The sequence below is a fragment of the Aspergillus pseudodeflectus genome (genome assembly GCF_044049435.1).
Source record: "Aspergillus pseudodeflectus strain CBS 756.74 chromosome Unknown BJX68scaffold_9, whole genome shotgun sequence".
NCBI lineage: Eukaryota > Fungi > Ascomycota > Eurotiomycetes > Eurotiales > Aspergillaceae > Aspergillus > Aspergillus pseudodeflectus.
This window is the reverse complement of record NW_027263785.1, coordinates 400,359-414,226: the sequence shown is the minus strand read 5'-3', so window position 1 is coordinate 414,226 and position 13,868 is coordinate 400,359. Positions and strand designations below refer to the sequence as shown.

Sequence of the window (13,868 nt, the reverse complement as noted above, 5' to 3'; positions counted from 1 at the left end):
CTTTTCCTGGGCCTAGCTTCGTAGAGGCATGGTGAACTCGGTAGGAATATATCCTTGAGGCTCCAATTGATTCGCTCGACGATCATCAGTCAAAATATACTCCGAAAGCAGCAAATAAGACCTTGAATACAGCCTGAAGACTCAAGCGCATCAATCCATCAATCCTCCCCCTCCACTGCCGACGGCATCCACTGCACCTTAATCGGCTCATGATTACTACTCCGTATCCGCTGATCCCTCGACCACAGCTGAAACGTGAGATCCGCCGCCCCAACGACGACCCGCACATCAAACGTCGCGCGCCAGTACTTCGGACGCATACTGTACCAGTGCTTATTCTTGAGCTTGCGCTCGACGTTGTCCGTGCTGATGTCGAGACTGCAGACGTGCTGCGCGCCCTGTCGCGCCATGCTCTGGGGCAGTTGCTCGACGGCGTTGGGCGACATGACGATATGCACTTTCCAGGGGAAATGTTCTTCTCCCGGTTTCATTTTTAGCTGGAAGTCTTTTGTTATTCCGGTGTGGGGGACGGGTATGCCCTGTTCGTGTTAGAACCGGAGAAGTCATGGCCATGTCGGCGGGAAGGGCTGCCAAGGTCTGTACCTGGAGGACAATCCACTCAATCTGGTCAACTGCATATAACCTGTTATCTCTCGGATCGCGCCGCACGGGCTCGCCCAGATGTTTATCGGCATCATAGATGAGGTCGCAGACAATGCCGTAGCTAATCGGCGAGCATCGAGATCCGAACATGACAACGCCCTGTTTCAATTGTTGAATCCGGTCGAGGACTAAGCCGTGGACAACTGCTAGTTGACTGATTTAAGTCTTAGCACTCGTGTTCAATATTGTTCGTCAATCAATGGTTCAACGTACGGCTCTTCTGCCATGAGGACTTGCACACCGATAACGTTTGGGTGCTTGGCTACCCCTGGGATTGCGTATCGCTCTTGCAAACATTGCTTCACGTACGGGGAACTGCCGAAGCCGCCTGATAAAACGAGATATGACTGGCTTGTGAGCAGATAGATCAATGAAGCGATGACGTGAGTTGACTTACGATGCGGTTCTGAGGATACTTATTCTGCATCTGTTCGATCTGGCCGTCGAGTAGCTCACACATCTCGTCAACCTTGATGTCAAATGCGCGTCGGATATTTTCCCTGCAAGTCCCACTCAGCACTTTGCGTTCGTGTCCAAATCAGATAGCAGAGCAAACCATCCAATCTGCATATTCCCCCCTTGTATCCCAGCAGCCGACAGATCAGCGCCGGACTCTTTCAAGAATGGCACCTCAAGACTGAGATACGGTGTACGTGCGGCCTCGGTTCCGAATGCGCACTTGAGTCGTTGGAAGCGACCGGATAGCATTTTCCAGGCGACGAAGCCCGCGGGTTGTGAGAGATGGTCTTCGACTTTGGATAAGCGGGTTGCGATTAGTTTGTGGATTGCCCTGTCGATGAATACGGATCCGATGGGTCGTCCTGCGGCCGTCAGTGACATGTAGGATGTTAACAATATGACTAGAGTCACCTTCAACACTGCCGAGCTGCTCTAGCTGGACAGGCGCTCCTCGCGCTGATATCAACTTTAGCACATTGACGTCCTATCCTTGTTAGTCAAGCAATCAAGGAGTACCGTGTTGACATATACCCACCGTTGTCCCACCTCCTGAGTCGCAAACCAGCACGATATCCTGCGTCTATCTCCGTCAGCACCCGTCCAATCCAATAAAAAACCTCAAGACGAACCTGATAGAACCCCCGACAAGCATAAACAGCCGCGGCCTCGGCCTCGGTAAGCCCAATGCACGCCCAGTGATTCAACCCATTATTCTGAATCGCCCGATCAATCAAGCCCCGAATCTCCTCAATCATGCGCACATCCTTCCACGTCGTCGGCACACTGAAAATAAACTCCACGCGCATCTTTGAGAACCCCGGAATTGTACTGTCGAAGTGCGACACCACATGCTTGTATATGCACGATATATAATCCTGGAACCATCGCTGTGCCTCTTTCTGCGTGATGCGCATCCCCCCCGCCATATCAGTATCAGCGCCCTCCCCCGCGCCGCTCTGCGGCGCAAGGTGGAGTTTGAAGAATTCCTTGACGTCTGCGAGCTGGTCTTCGGCCGTGTCGCAGCCGAACCCCCATTCTTTCACTGTTTTCCCGTCGGAGCCGTATAACACGCTCGTCGGGACTTTGTTTGCGAGTTCGCTGAGGAGCTTACCGGGCCAGCGTTGGACGGTTTTGGGCGGGCCCCATTCGGGTCCGATTGTGTATGCGACGCCTGCACCGGGAGAAAAAACAGAGGTTAAGGATGCGCGACACTCACTCACTCAGAGCATTTGCTTGCAGTTGCAGTGAGGATACGATGCGATACTCACCTGTACATGTCATCCCAAAATCAATCCCCACCACGATGTCCGGGAACCGCTCCTCGACCCATGTGGCCGTGGTGCCAGCGACAACCTCCTTCTCGTCCATCGCGCAAGGTGGTGGTCAGGTCTGGAAGCAAACGGCAACCGACTGTTACGAAAAGAGATGATTCAGCAATGCATAAGTAACGACGGCAGAGGAAGGAAGGGCCAATGCGCAGAGCCTCGCCTAGAAACCGAACCCCGCCACGAAAAAAAAAGGGGCCAAAGCCAAAACAAACTTCAAAATTAAGGAACGAATCGACTGTCAGCGCTAACTTAAGCTCGAGCCTTTCGCGCCGCTGCCCGGATCCTTCGCGTCCGGCCCCATAAGCCAATGGGTTCGCGTCGATTTCGAGACATCTGTTGGTTTTGGGGCAACGAGGGGTAGTGGACGAATCAGTGCGACGCGAGCGACAAGGGTTTGCATAAGCTCTCGGTCGATTACCCGTTCTTGTCGGCCAGTGGGGGCGGCTCCCGGCTTTTCGAGACTGGTATTTTTCAATTGTCTTGTTTGGGGTTTTGAGTGAGTCTTTGTTTAAGGACGGGGCTCGCTCCCCCCCGAGCCTGCCTCCCAGCTGCTCAGCGAGACGGGCTCCTTTTCTCGTTTGTGATTGCTTCTGCCAGATTCAGAGTCTTCTTACATCGCCTCATTATCATCATCATGGCGGACGGATGGGCAACCCACGTTGTTACCACAGACACTACCGACGCAAGTGGGAATAATGTGCCCTTGACGGTGGTTACACTCGATCCCCCAACAACAACTATTGCTCCGTCAACGCGGTATATCTGGCCAGGCGGAACTACCACCGAGATATACATAACGTGGATCAGCGATATTTCTCACGTAAGGACAAACACATATACCTCCGACGCGCAACAAGCGACTCCTAGACCCACTGCGTCCGACACAGACGACAACACCACCACCACAGAGCCACAGACAACACCGCAGACGACCAGCGCAACGTCAACGGCGACGGCACAAACCACAAGTTCCGACTCGACAAGTTCGGTGAGCCAATCTGCAACGCAGACGCCTGGCATTGACTCTGGCAGCTCTTCGGGCCATGGTGTGAGCACAGGTGCCCTGGCTGGAGCCATTGTGGGCAGCGTTATTGGCAGTGCCCTCCTAACTCTCCTTCTCGCCTTCTTATTCTTCCGTCGTCGCCGGTCGCCACCGAAAGGGGCATCGGACGACGACGTGACATTGACTGCAATCGTCACCGATAAATCGAACACAGGCTTCTCCCTCGCAGCGATTATCCCACAGCCCGCCGACGACGATACGGTCCGCCGTCGGATCCTCACCCTGGTTGACCACGCTGGCCTTCACGTCGACAATTACTATGCCTCCGGTTCATCTGTGACTCTCACTCAAGATGGAGTCTCTAGACTGAACAGCTACGATTCGGGATATCTGCCGGCCGCTGCTTCGACGGTCCTGGGAGAACGACCGACGCAGCGTCAGGTCATCACGCATCTGCTCGTCTACAAGCTGCTAGGGGCAGTAGGCCCAGGGGGCGAGCTTCTCCCGCTCCTTCTGGCCGCTCAGCCTCGGATTGAGAATTCTAGTGTTTGTATGTTGCCTCCTTTCCATCTCATAAGATCGTGACGCATGCTAACTCCTTGACTACAACAGCAACCGACAACGCCCTCTTCACCTGGCGCATGTTAACCGCCCACCTCTACCGCCAAGGAAAATATAACCAAGATACTAAAGAGACAGCCGCCCTCAAGCAAGCGGCCCATAATCTCGCCGCCGATTTCACATCCGCGTTTACACCATACGCGCTGTCCAGCTTCTCCGAGACCGATCGCGTGACACACTTCAGGGACCTGGCCGCTGCCGTGACAGAGTTGGGGGTTTGGCTATTTGCGCAGCCGTGCACGTTTGAGTTTGTCTGGACGAAGAGTCAGACGGAGATAACTACTGTTCCGCGAGTGCTCAAGACGTATGATGAGCAGGGGAATCGGTTGGTCACGGCGCAAGTTTTGATCGAGGGGGAGAGGGTGACTTTCCGGAGATGAGCTGCGGCATGGCTTTGGGGTGTATGCATGAACTGTACGATGGGCTTAAATGATGCGTTGGGATATAGCTGAGTTATCGGGTATAAATATAATCAAGACATGAATATGGACCAAGTTGATCAGGCCTCGACGTATCGGGACTTTCAAACACATATATAGATGTTAACTGCTCGCCCTCCCCTGCGCCCACCGCCACGATAACATATCCATCAACTCATTATCCATCTTGGTAGACGGCGGACTGCCGACATCCTGCGCTGGCTTCGTCGTGACAGATACACCAACCTTCTCCGCAACCATATTTGGCACAACGGCCTCCATCCCCGCATCCTGCAACTGCACCGAGAGGTCCCATGGCCCTTCTTCCGGAACTTTCTTCATCGAGGACGACGATATCGTCGGCGCCTTGTCGACTGTCATCCGGCGACACGGTCGGACCCGCTCTTCTCTGCCGAGATCCAAACCTCCACCATCCTCCCCATTACGTTCTCGACTCTCATCCCCACCGCTATTGCGCCCCCCAATCTCAGGATTGGTTACCGTGCCAATCTCAATTCCCATATCAACGGGAGCCCCCTGAACCCCCTGCAACCTCCCGAGAACAGTCATAAGGCTCTGATGAACAACAACAAGACGTTCCCTCTTCTCCCTTGCGCGTTTCGAATCGCGCAGCATCCACTTGAGCTGCGTCTTGACTCCCAGCCGTCCCTGGTTCGTCGCCTGCTCAACGCGTAGTCCTTCAGTGAGAACCGCAACCTCCCTCGTCGCAACCTCCGAATCCCGGATCGTCGCCGAGATCCAGGATTGTTCTGTCGGGTCGAAAAGGTCGTGTTTTAGGCTGAAGAGGTGGCGTGCTTGGGAGGTTTGGGTTTCGATGTGCCGGGTTAGGGTAAGCAGGTCGGTTGCGGGTGAGGGTGCTGCTGTTGGGTGGAGGGTTGGGAGGGTGAGTTTTTGTTTTTGGGAGGGGTTTTGGGTTGATGGGGTGGGGTTTGTTGGGGATTTCTGGGTCGATGTTGAGGTTGTTGATGCTGAGCCTGAGGTGGAGGTCGAAGTACTTTGGGAGTATGAGTGCGAATGTGGTCGCATATTCGACAGCGAGAAGGACGAGAGCGAGGTAAGCGACAGTCGTGTTCTCGGGTGCAGTTGCGGACGCGGCGGGTGAGGAGGACGGCTCTCGGTCATCAGTGGAGTCGGACGCGGTGGAAGGCTCGGTCGCTCATCAGGTACCAAGGTCGAATTCAGCGTAAGTGTCGTGGTAGATGGAAAATCAACGAGATTCAAGTATGGCGCCGGGAGATCGTTGGTGTCCGGTGGTGTGATTGCACTGGGTGTTCGACTCGTGCCGGGAATTCTGTACGTCGCCGACGTTGAGGTTGAAACTGAGGTGGACGTCGCTCCCATTGTCGATGTGCGTGCTGCTGTTTCGGGCGAGTGTATCGACGAGGCAGAGCCAAACATGGAGCCAGAATCCGGCCTGGATATCGCGATGGAGAGTCTCGATTGCGTTGGTGGGAGCGGTTCCGGGATATCCAGGGAAGCGCTGCGCTCTTTGCCGTTTCCCTGGCGCCGGTAGAAGCGGTCTCTGTGGTGGGATGCGATCGACATGCTGGGGTCGCGGCCTCGTGCCCTGTATTTGGTGTCGATGCGAAAGCGATCCTCGTTGGGTGTAGGGTGGCAGTGTCGGTGGCAGCGAATTGGTTGTGAAAGAAGGGCAAGATGAACCGCTGGAGACGCGAACGCAGATTGAGATTGCGATGGGGCCGAATGCAACCTCAGGTGAAAACATGGGTGACAACGTGGAGGAGCAAAGTTGTGACCAGGCTGGGCTTGAATGTATTGCAAATTACAGGGTACACCCGGCAGCGGCGGACAGGGACCTGTTTGTCGGCAATCTCCGGCGTCAAAGGGGAGAAAACGCAAACATGGACGAGCCGAGTGTGAGCACTGCCCTGATCTCTGAGGCGCTTCGCTCTGCGGGTTGGTCCTGAAGACGTTTGTCCAATCTAAATGAGGTTTATTCCAACGTTATAGGGCGTTTGACGAAGGGAATTCACAATCGATGGCGATATTTTTGGAGGAGAGGCTCAGGAGTTGAGCTCTCAAAGGGGGGGATTGGGGGCCAAATTTGTGTTACAAGGCTCGCTAGTGGTGAGTCTTGGGCTCTGGGATGTGCAACGCCCGCCTTCAATTTGAACTCGCTTCGAAACAGGAGTTTATGCGTTACCAACAACCAAGCCTGCCTCATGCAAAACTCCTCTCCAATGATTTTACGCCCCAAGTAAGTCGGGGCGGCCCGTGGTGGGACCGAAAACTGTTCCTCCATTTGCCACCTCCACGCCCTGTTCAGCAAGAGACTAGTGGCGATTTGCGGGAGAAAGCATGCCTCTTATCAGCCCAATCTACAGCATTATGTCTGTCGATAGGCGAGACCTCGTTGCTGAGTCCAAAGCCATCAATACGCTGTTGAAACGTCGAACTGGAGATTGGGCTTAGACTCCTTATTTCCTGCACAAATGATGCTCATAATCATCTTATAGGTACAGTACCATTCGTGAAATATACTCGATTCTTTGCATAAATGCATTGCGATATGGCCCGCGACACTGTTTACACGGCTCCTGGACTCGCTCGAGCGATTTGTTTCATGTCGTTCTATGGTCACGACAGTTGAATCTATACTGCAGATAAGCAGCCCTTCGACCACCATGAATGAGCCTGCTACTGCATACTCTGACATATTCAGGCTATCAAACTAATTCAAAAAAGCTAGTGCTCAATAAAACGCAACCAAGCCAATCGCACTCACAAAACTCGCCCCAACAACCCCCCACGCAATCTTCACAACCTGCTCCCGACTCCTCATCGTCCGCGTCCCTACAGCCGTAACCACATACCGCACACCATTAAACACATGAAACGTAAACGGCCACGCCAGCGCAAACTTCAGTCCGATCTTCGCAACAAGCGGCAACCCAGCAAACGCAGCGACCAGACTGGCCGACGATAGGTCCCACCCAAAGACAGGTGATAGCAGGTATCCTGTCGCGAAGAAGTAGAGGCTGCCTGAGAGGAGGATCCCGGTGTTCCGCTCCATTGCAGAGGAGACGGAGTGCACTTGGAATCTGTAGATTGAGAGGTGAGGGGCGACGGGGCGGCGGAGGCGTTGTTGGGCGAGGAGGGCGCGGCCTTCTTCGGGGGTGCGGGATTTGATCTTCAAGGGTGCATTTGTTGTCCATCTGGGGCTTTGTTAGGACTTCATCCGAGAGCAATGGGCAGGTGGATGAGAAATTTTGGTGGAGTGTACCTGAGCTGGTGTACATGCTGCCCAAGGTGTGCAGGAAACAAGAGCGGTCCTGTTGAGCAGGAAAGGTCAGTAAATTGATGATAAGTATATATACCGGCAGGGACCCAAAGCCGGGTAATTGGCGCACTCACGTCTTGCATACAGAGCAAGCACGCTTCTAGGTGTCAGGGCCATGGTGCAAGGTACGTATGCGATCCACTTGCAATCTAAGATTTTACACATCCAAAGATTCCAAAGGTCGAAGATCCTAGAGGATAATGGGGTTCGGTAATAGAAGAAAATCTGGCGCCGCACTCTAAAAGTTGAGAAAGGCACGAGTCCGTGTTATAGTGCGGTAGAACGATCTACCGTTTAGATCGGGGATCAGGCCATTTCTCCGCTCGTGGGGGCCAAGACCCCCTTGGTAACTGGGTCGCGATCACTAGTTCGGACTTGTTCGTGATATAAGGTAGCACCCGGGAGGTTAGAAAAGCTGGGTCGCAAGTATATAGCTGGTATTAAGAGATAGGAGCAATCGGAGACGAAGCTTGAAGGTAGCCCTCCCCCCTCCCCAGGCCATGAGCAAGTCCGGCTGCTCCTCGACGCAAGGGACACACAAACCGGCTACTTGAGTATTATATAGCCGCACTAAACGCAAGAGGCCTTCTTATGCCATTGTGGGTCTTCTTGTTTTCCTCGCAAGCCCCAGTGTCGGCGATTCGGCGATAAAAAGACCGACACAGGTTCGATCTATCAACTCTTGCGATCAACGAGTATAGAGTTCGCAGACCCCATCTACGGTCTCAAGCACCTCACCGGCCCACTCAAATCCCTAACCTCCGCCCCGTTCAGCCAGTGGGTAACGGACCCTCTCCCCTCCCCAAGGTCGGGATTACACCCGCACTCCAAAAGCGCCCTCGCAACCTCTCTCCTCCCCAGCCTCACAGCCATCATCAGCGGCGTATCACGCATCGCATTGCAAGCCTCGAGTTCAGCCCCGCACTCGACGAGCAACTTCACGATTTGGACATCGCACCCTTCGACAGCAAAATGCAGACTCGTCCACCCTTCATCCTCCTGAAAATCGGGATCCGCCCCGCCGTCGAGGAGGATCTTTACTATTTCTATCCTGCCATCTCTCACGGCGTGGTGCAACGGTGTCCAGTAGTACTCGTCGTCGTAACTGTTTGGGTCGACACCGTGGCGAAGTAGAGCCTGAATCAACTGCAGTTGTGCCGCAGTACTACCACTCCTAGTATCTTGCACCACGATATGTAGAAATCCGCCGACAGATAACAAGTCCGATTTCCAACCGCTGGGATCTGCACCGGCTTTCTGAACCAGGATATCAAGTATCCGCGGTCGAAACGCGATTACCGTGGCGTACAGCGCGCTATCGAGATACGGCGCCAACTCGATCCCACTCGACAGCCAAGCCCGCACGAGCCCTTCCGGTCCATGATGCACAGCGTGCATAAATCCCCGCGAAACTCGGGTATGTTCGAACGCCGGCCCTTGCCAGGCTGAGCGCCGGACCGGATGGCACAGCTGGCACGGAGGAGGCCCGCTCTTCGACGCAGAGACTACGTTCGATGGAATGAATTCCCTGGTCCTGGATGCAGACGGCGGAGGTAAAGCTGGCCGCGGCCTCAATGTAAAAACGTGCCCTGTCCCGCCGGGACAATTGGGGACAGTGCCGGCGAGCGATGCAGCCCGCGCCTCAGGAGATTGTCGAAGGAGCGCCGAGCTCTCGAGGTTCACGCTGCAAACAACAGAGTTCCAGAACATTCCCTGTGCAACGATCCCAAAGTCATCGGTCGCTGTAACGGCGAACTTGACCGCAGTCCCTTCTTGTCCTCTAAACTCCGCCGTGAGGGTGAGCGTCACGCCAGAGCAGACAGGTGCTGATTGCGTGATTGATATCCGCCCAGGGACCGCAATTTCGCAATGTGCGTTTTTGAAGCTCGCTGTTAGGATGTTTGTCGTTGTGGATTGCATTGCGTCGATGAGGTTGGTTGTTGCGAGGACTTGTGGGAGGTGTGGGCTGTTTGTGACAGCGGTGGTGGGGACTGTCCAGGAGGTTGTTGTTGGGGAAGGGATGTCTGTTATTTGGAAGGGTCTGTGGATGTTGTAGTTTGGCATGGTGGACGGTAGAATTGGGGGTATGGTATATTTTCGGGATAGTTGATGTTGTAATGTGGGTTGTTTGCTTGTTGGCCTTGATTATGGAAAAGTGGTACTTGTGTCAGAGTTGTTTAGCAAGAGTTGTACGGATAATATCTTAAGCTCCCAGATTTGCAAGATGGTGACAGACCTCATCTATATAGTCCGCTCCTCGTATTCGTGATCACGAGATTTGGCGACAAGGTAGATGTTATCTAAGCAACCTGCAATGGGAGTAATAAGAAATAAAATATGACAGTTTGAAATCTACATAACAATTGTCACTGATCCTATAAACGTAGACGCACTCCTTAAGCCGCCATCCGCTCAACTCTCTTCTTCAACTCCTTTTCCAACTCAATCCCAGCTCTTGTAGCCTCATCAAGACTCTCCTCCGGCAAACCGAGCAACTCATTCTGCGCCTTGCCCGAGTGCTCACCCGGATCCTCTGGGTAAAACGCCCTCGCATACAGCAACTTGCTGAACCCAGCCATATTCCCCATCTTGACCTGCGCCAGGCCATCGGCATACCGCTTCTTCGTGTCCTCGTGCGTGATCGTCCAGTCTGCGTCAGTCGTCCCAGTAACGCGCTTGACGCTCTCAAACATATCCTTCTGGTTAAGGACAAAGCTCTTGATATACACGCCCTGATTCAGGAACGCCGACAGCGTCAGACTCTGGTCCCTTTCATCCTCCGGAAGAACCCTGAGACTAAGAACATTCGCAACAGCCCGTCCAACCTGGGCAAGGGTGGAAACCGAAGTCCTCGTAGTTCCGTCATCATAAAACGTCACAGCCCTCTTCTCAAAATCAAACCCAAACCGACTCTCCCCACCGCCAAGGCTATAGTCATACCAGAACCCACAGCACACCGTAACCCACTGCATCCCCAGCCGCTCAATCTCGGCTCGAGCCGCCTGCGCCACGGGGCCGAGCAGTGTATCGTTACCGAGCGCGACGTGCTCGATGTCACCGGCATACCCGTTTGGCATGACGTAGGGGACGCCGGCCTTGGACGCTGCTTGGACGAGTTTGCTGTGTGTGTCGCGCGGTGCGGTGGGGGCCATGGTTATGATTAGGAAGTCCTGGTTCTGTAGGGCGGTGATGAGCGTGCTTTCGTCGTTGTAGTCGACTGTGGCGATCTGGATGCCACTGGGAAGGGTGTTTATGCTGCCGGCTCGGGAGAGCGCGGTGACGGTGTGTTTGCCCGTGGAGAGGAGGGCCTTGGTGATGTGCGAGCCGATTGTGCCTCCGGCCTGGGGTGGCTCTTAGCTCTGCTGTTTATGTGGTGGTGGTTGGTGGCGGGGGTACTTACGCCAACGATGGCTACTTTTCCGATGGTGTTTTTGTAGCCCGCAGGCTGGTCTTTGGCGTACTCGGGCATTGTGGTTCGGATGATTCCCGACTATGTATTGATCGGTGCGGTATGGGTTGAAAGAGGCGTTCGAGGGATGTGGCCTTGCGTGAGAATAGTGAGTGATCTATCCCCCTCCGAGCAGCGAATGCCCGTCTATTTATACATCTCGACCTGGGCTCGAGCTTTCCGAAGTTTTTCCCATCTGGGCCTCTATGTCCGATTGTCGTCCTGAATCTCGGGCAAACAATCCCCACATTCTAGTATAACCCACTCCATCAGGTCGGTTTCGAACTTGATTCGCCCGGAGATAGGAGAAGCTGAAGGGAATAGGTATAGCGGACGAAGGCAGCCACATTCGAGAGAGCTAGGGGACGCCAGAAGCCCGCAATCGCCGCAGCGGCGACATGAAGGCTCCACCAAGGTTGCTTGAGTGGGACTAAGTCCGCAATAGCCGCACATAAAGCCGCACAGCGGAATACCATTAACGATCCACCTCAAGACCGATGGATTGATGGTCCGAGAAGGTCTGAGAATGTCCTCCCCATCCAGAGGTGCCAGAACAAATTGCCCGAGTGGCAGGACAAATTCGATATTCTATATTACGCCCGCTAGCGGTCTAACACCCTATATCCGAGACTCCGTTCAAACCTCAAAACTGCACATCACCCCCAAACAATGGAAAATACGGCTCAATAAAGAACTGATCCCAATCCAAATTCCAACCATCATCCGGCACGGCTGGCATACTGCCCACGTCCGCCTCAGATCCAGATACCGGTACGGATACCTGCGGCGCCTGCTCCAGCAAAAACTCGTACCCTGCCTCAACGGCCTCGAGCTGCGCAAGTTCCCTCCTCCTCTTCGCTATATTCAAACTAAGCAGGTGCCGCGCAACAGACAACGCTTCACGGGTAAGCACCGTATCCGCCGCCCTGACAATATTCTCTAACCCCTTAAACGCGCCCCCGATTTGCGGGGATGCCGCCGGGCAGTCCATGGCGAGCAGGATACATGTATACTGAAAGACGCTGCCTATGACGTTCCAGAAGAGTCTGCCCTGGCTTGCTTGCTGCTCTGCTGCGGACACGGCGGCATTGCCGCTGGCAATGATTAGTTGGATGACAGAGTCCGGGATGTGGGTTTTTAGGTGGTAGAGGCGGCGGTAGAAGCAAAAGGCGATTTCGGCCTTTGTTACGATGAGGAATGAGTGCGTGAACGTGAGGGTATCTAGTGCTTTGAGACGAGTAAATAGTTCTTCACTTGGCGATGGCGAGGCGGGGAATTCGAGTTGCAGTGGAGAATTCGGCGACGGGATGATTTGAATCAGCTGGACAAACTGATCCGTAACAGACCCCGGCACGGAGATGATCGGCTGGCAGGTCACGGACCGAAACGCCACAGGCGACCGATCGTACTCGTAGGACAACATAACATGTCCAGCCCACGAGCACCAGAAGATCCTTCTTAGCCGATCCGCATCATGGCCAAAAAGAGCGGCGCCAGCGAGCGACGCGATCTTTTTAATAGTCTCTTCTTCGTGCAAGCCCAACGCTTCGCAGAGGTGCATCTGTGTACATGATGCGATCCACGCGTTGCTCGGCCGGGTCGTGGCTCGTAGATATAGCACCCGCATGCCCCACGCGACGATGTGGTCGATCCCGTGCAGACGCATCGAGGCTGGATCGTCGAGGATGGCTTTGGCGTACTGCACGAGGTCAGACTCGCGCGGGTGTCTGTTTGGAGAAAGAAAAGATCCGAGGGCTGCGATGCCAGCTGCGACGGCGGCAAAGGCGATGCCATTGGCATTGCTGCCCGGGCTATGGAAATAATCCCTACACCGCTGCGTATAAATTCTTGCATCCATCACGTCGGTGACGGGGCCCAGTACAGAGAAGTACACGCCTGAAAAGAAAGTGAGGTCTCCCTCCGAGATGATGTTTCCCAGAAAGACGTGCGTATTCGATGCCTCTTCGGGCCGAATCCCGAAATTGTAAGCAAACGACCGCGTCTTTGGCGGAGCGTCGGAACCCAGAGCTACGCCCAGAATGTGCGGAAACGCCATGGCCGCTGATGCCCCGGAGTACCTAAACTTTTGCTCGTCGAAAATCCCCGGGGATGTGCCGGCCCCCACGCTGGCGCTGGCACCAGACAGCACAGCTGGACTCTTCGTTGACGAGTCATCGCCTGTGTGGCAATCCCGCTCGATGTGAGATCGGCTGGCATTGCTCAGACTGTGCTCTGGACCAAGTTCATTATTGATGAGGCTGACGCGCTGCGTTGGCGGCGGGGTCGAACCATGCGAGGCGTCATTGGTATAGCTGCAGTTGTATCCGTAGGTCGTGCACATTCCACATGGATACACCGTGTCGCATTTCCGCTTGCGCTGATGGCAGGGGATGCATGCCTTTCTCGCGCGCTTGCGCTTGGCGTTTGTTGTCGACATGACGGTTAATCTATTAAGATGTAAGATGACACGTCGGACCGCGTTGAATGCCGACTCGCGTGCTCCACTCTGGTCTCACTCGCTTAGTCAAATAGGTCATCTTCCAGTCCTGGCTTAACTTTCCCGGAGCATCATCGCTATAGATCGGTAGAGATCACTACCGAAGAC

General features: G+C 54.4%; 7 protein-coding genes across 7 annotated transcripts; 1 reads left to right on the top strand and 6 right to left on the bottom strand.

The window, feature by feature from the left end:
- Nucleotides 1-158: 158 nt before the first annotated feature.
- BJX68DRAFT_264031 (Hsp70 family protein) lies at nt 159-2,490 on the bottom strand (the record flags this gene model as incomplete). The annotated part of the gene is made up of 9 exons (XM_071044851.1): nt 159-539; nt 604-817; nt 877-1,010; nt 1,061-1,163; nt 1,220-1,484; nt 1,534-1,606; nt 1,658-1,702; nt 1,752-2,293; nt 2,391-2,490. The coding sequence occupies 9 exons, from the start codon at nt 2,488-2,490 to the stop codon at nt 159-161; spliced, it is 1,857 nt and encodes a 618-aa protein (XP_070902084.1).
- A 499-nt stretch (nt 2,491-2,989) lies between these two features.
- BJX68DRAFT_217606 (uncharacterized protein) lies at nt 2,990-4,535 on the top strand. The gene is made up of 2 exons (XM_071037846.1): nt 2,990-4,003; nt 4,066-4,535. The coding sequence occupies exons 1-2, from the start codon at nt 3,085-3,087 to the stop codon at nt 4,452-4,454; spliced, it is 1,308 nt and encodes a 435-aa protein (XP_070902083.1). The 5' UTR covers nt 2,990-3,084; the 3' UTR covers nt 4,455-4,535.
- Nucleotides 4,536-6,229, bottom strand: BJX68DRAFT_217607 (uncharacterized protein). Its single transcript, XM_071037847.1, has one exon. The coding sequence runs from the start codon at nt 6,057-6,059 to the stop codon at nt 4,617-4,619; it is 1,443 nt and encodes a 480-aa protein (XP_070902082.1). The 5' UTR covers nt 6,060-6,229; the 3' UTR covers nt 4,536-4,616.
- Nucleotides 6,230-7,040: 811 nt separating this feature from the next.
- BJX68DRAFT_231044 (succinate:quinone oxidoreductase subunit C) lies at nt 7,041-8,252 on the bottom strand. The gene is made up of 3 exons (XM_071039282.1): nt 7,890-8,252; nt 7,759-7,807; nt 7,041-7,690 (listed from the first exon to the last, which is right to left on the bottom strand). The coding sequence occupies exons 1-3, from the start codon at nt 7,978-7,980 to the stop codon at nt 7,228-7,230; spliced, it is 603 nt and encodes a 200-aa protein (XP_070902081.1). The 5' UTR covers nt 7,981-8,252; the 3' UTR covers nt 7,041-7,227.
- A 206-nt stretch (nt 8,253-8,458) lies between these two features.
- BJX68DRAFT_231043 (ankyrin repeat domain-containing protein) lies at nt 8,459-9,429 on the bottom strand. The gene has a single exon (XM_071039281.1). It carries the CDS (start codon nt 9,211-9,213, stop codon nt 8,533-8,535), a length of 681 nt encoding a protein of 226 aa, XP_070902080.1. The 5' UTR covers nt 9,214-9,429; the 3' UTR covers nt 8,459-8,532.
- Nucleotides 9,430-10,182: 753 nt separating this feature from the next.
- BJX68DRAFT_217581 (aromatic alcohol reductase) lies at nt 10,183-11,366 on the bottom strand. The gene is made up of 2 exons (XM_071037845.1): nt 11,216-11,366; nt 10,183-11,156 (listed from the first exon to the last, which is right to left on the bottom strand). Exons 1-2 carry the CDS (start codon nt 11,282-11,284, stop codon nt 10,212-10,214), a joined length of 1,014 nt encoding a protein of 337 aa, XP_070902079.1. The 5' UTR covers nt 11,285-11,366; the 3' UTR covers nt 10,183-10,211.
- A 331-nt stretch (nt 11,367-11,697) lies between these two features.
- On the bottom strand, nt 11,698-13,700 carry BJX68DRAFT_280002 (uncharacterized protein; the record flags this gene model as incomplete). The annotated part of the gene is made up of 1 exon (XM_071048841.1): nt 11,698-13,700. One exon carries the CDS (start codon nt 13,698-13,700, stop codon nt 11,907-11,909), a length of 1,794 nt encoding a protein of 597 aa, XP_070902078.1. The 3' UTR covers nt 11,698-11,906.
- Nucleotides 13,701-13,868: the final 168 nt, after the last annotated feature.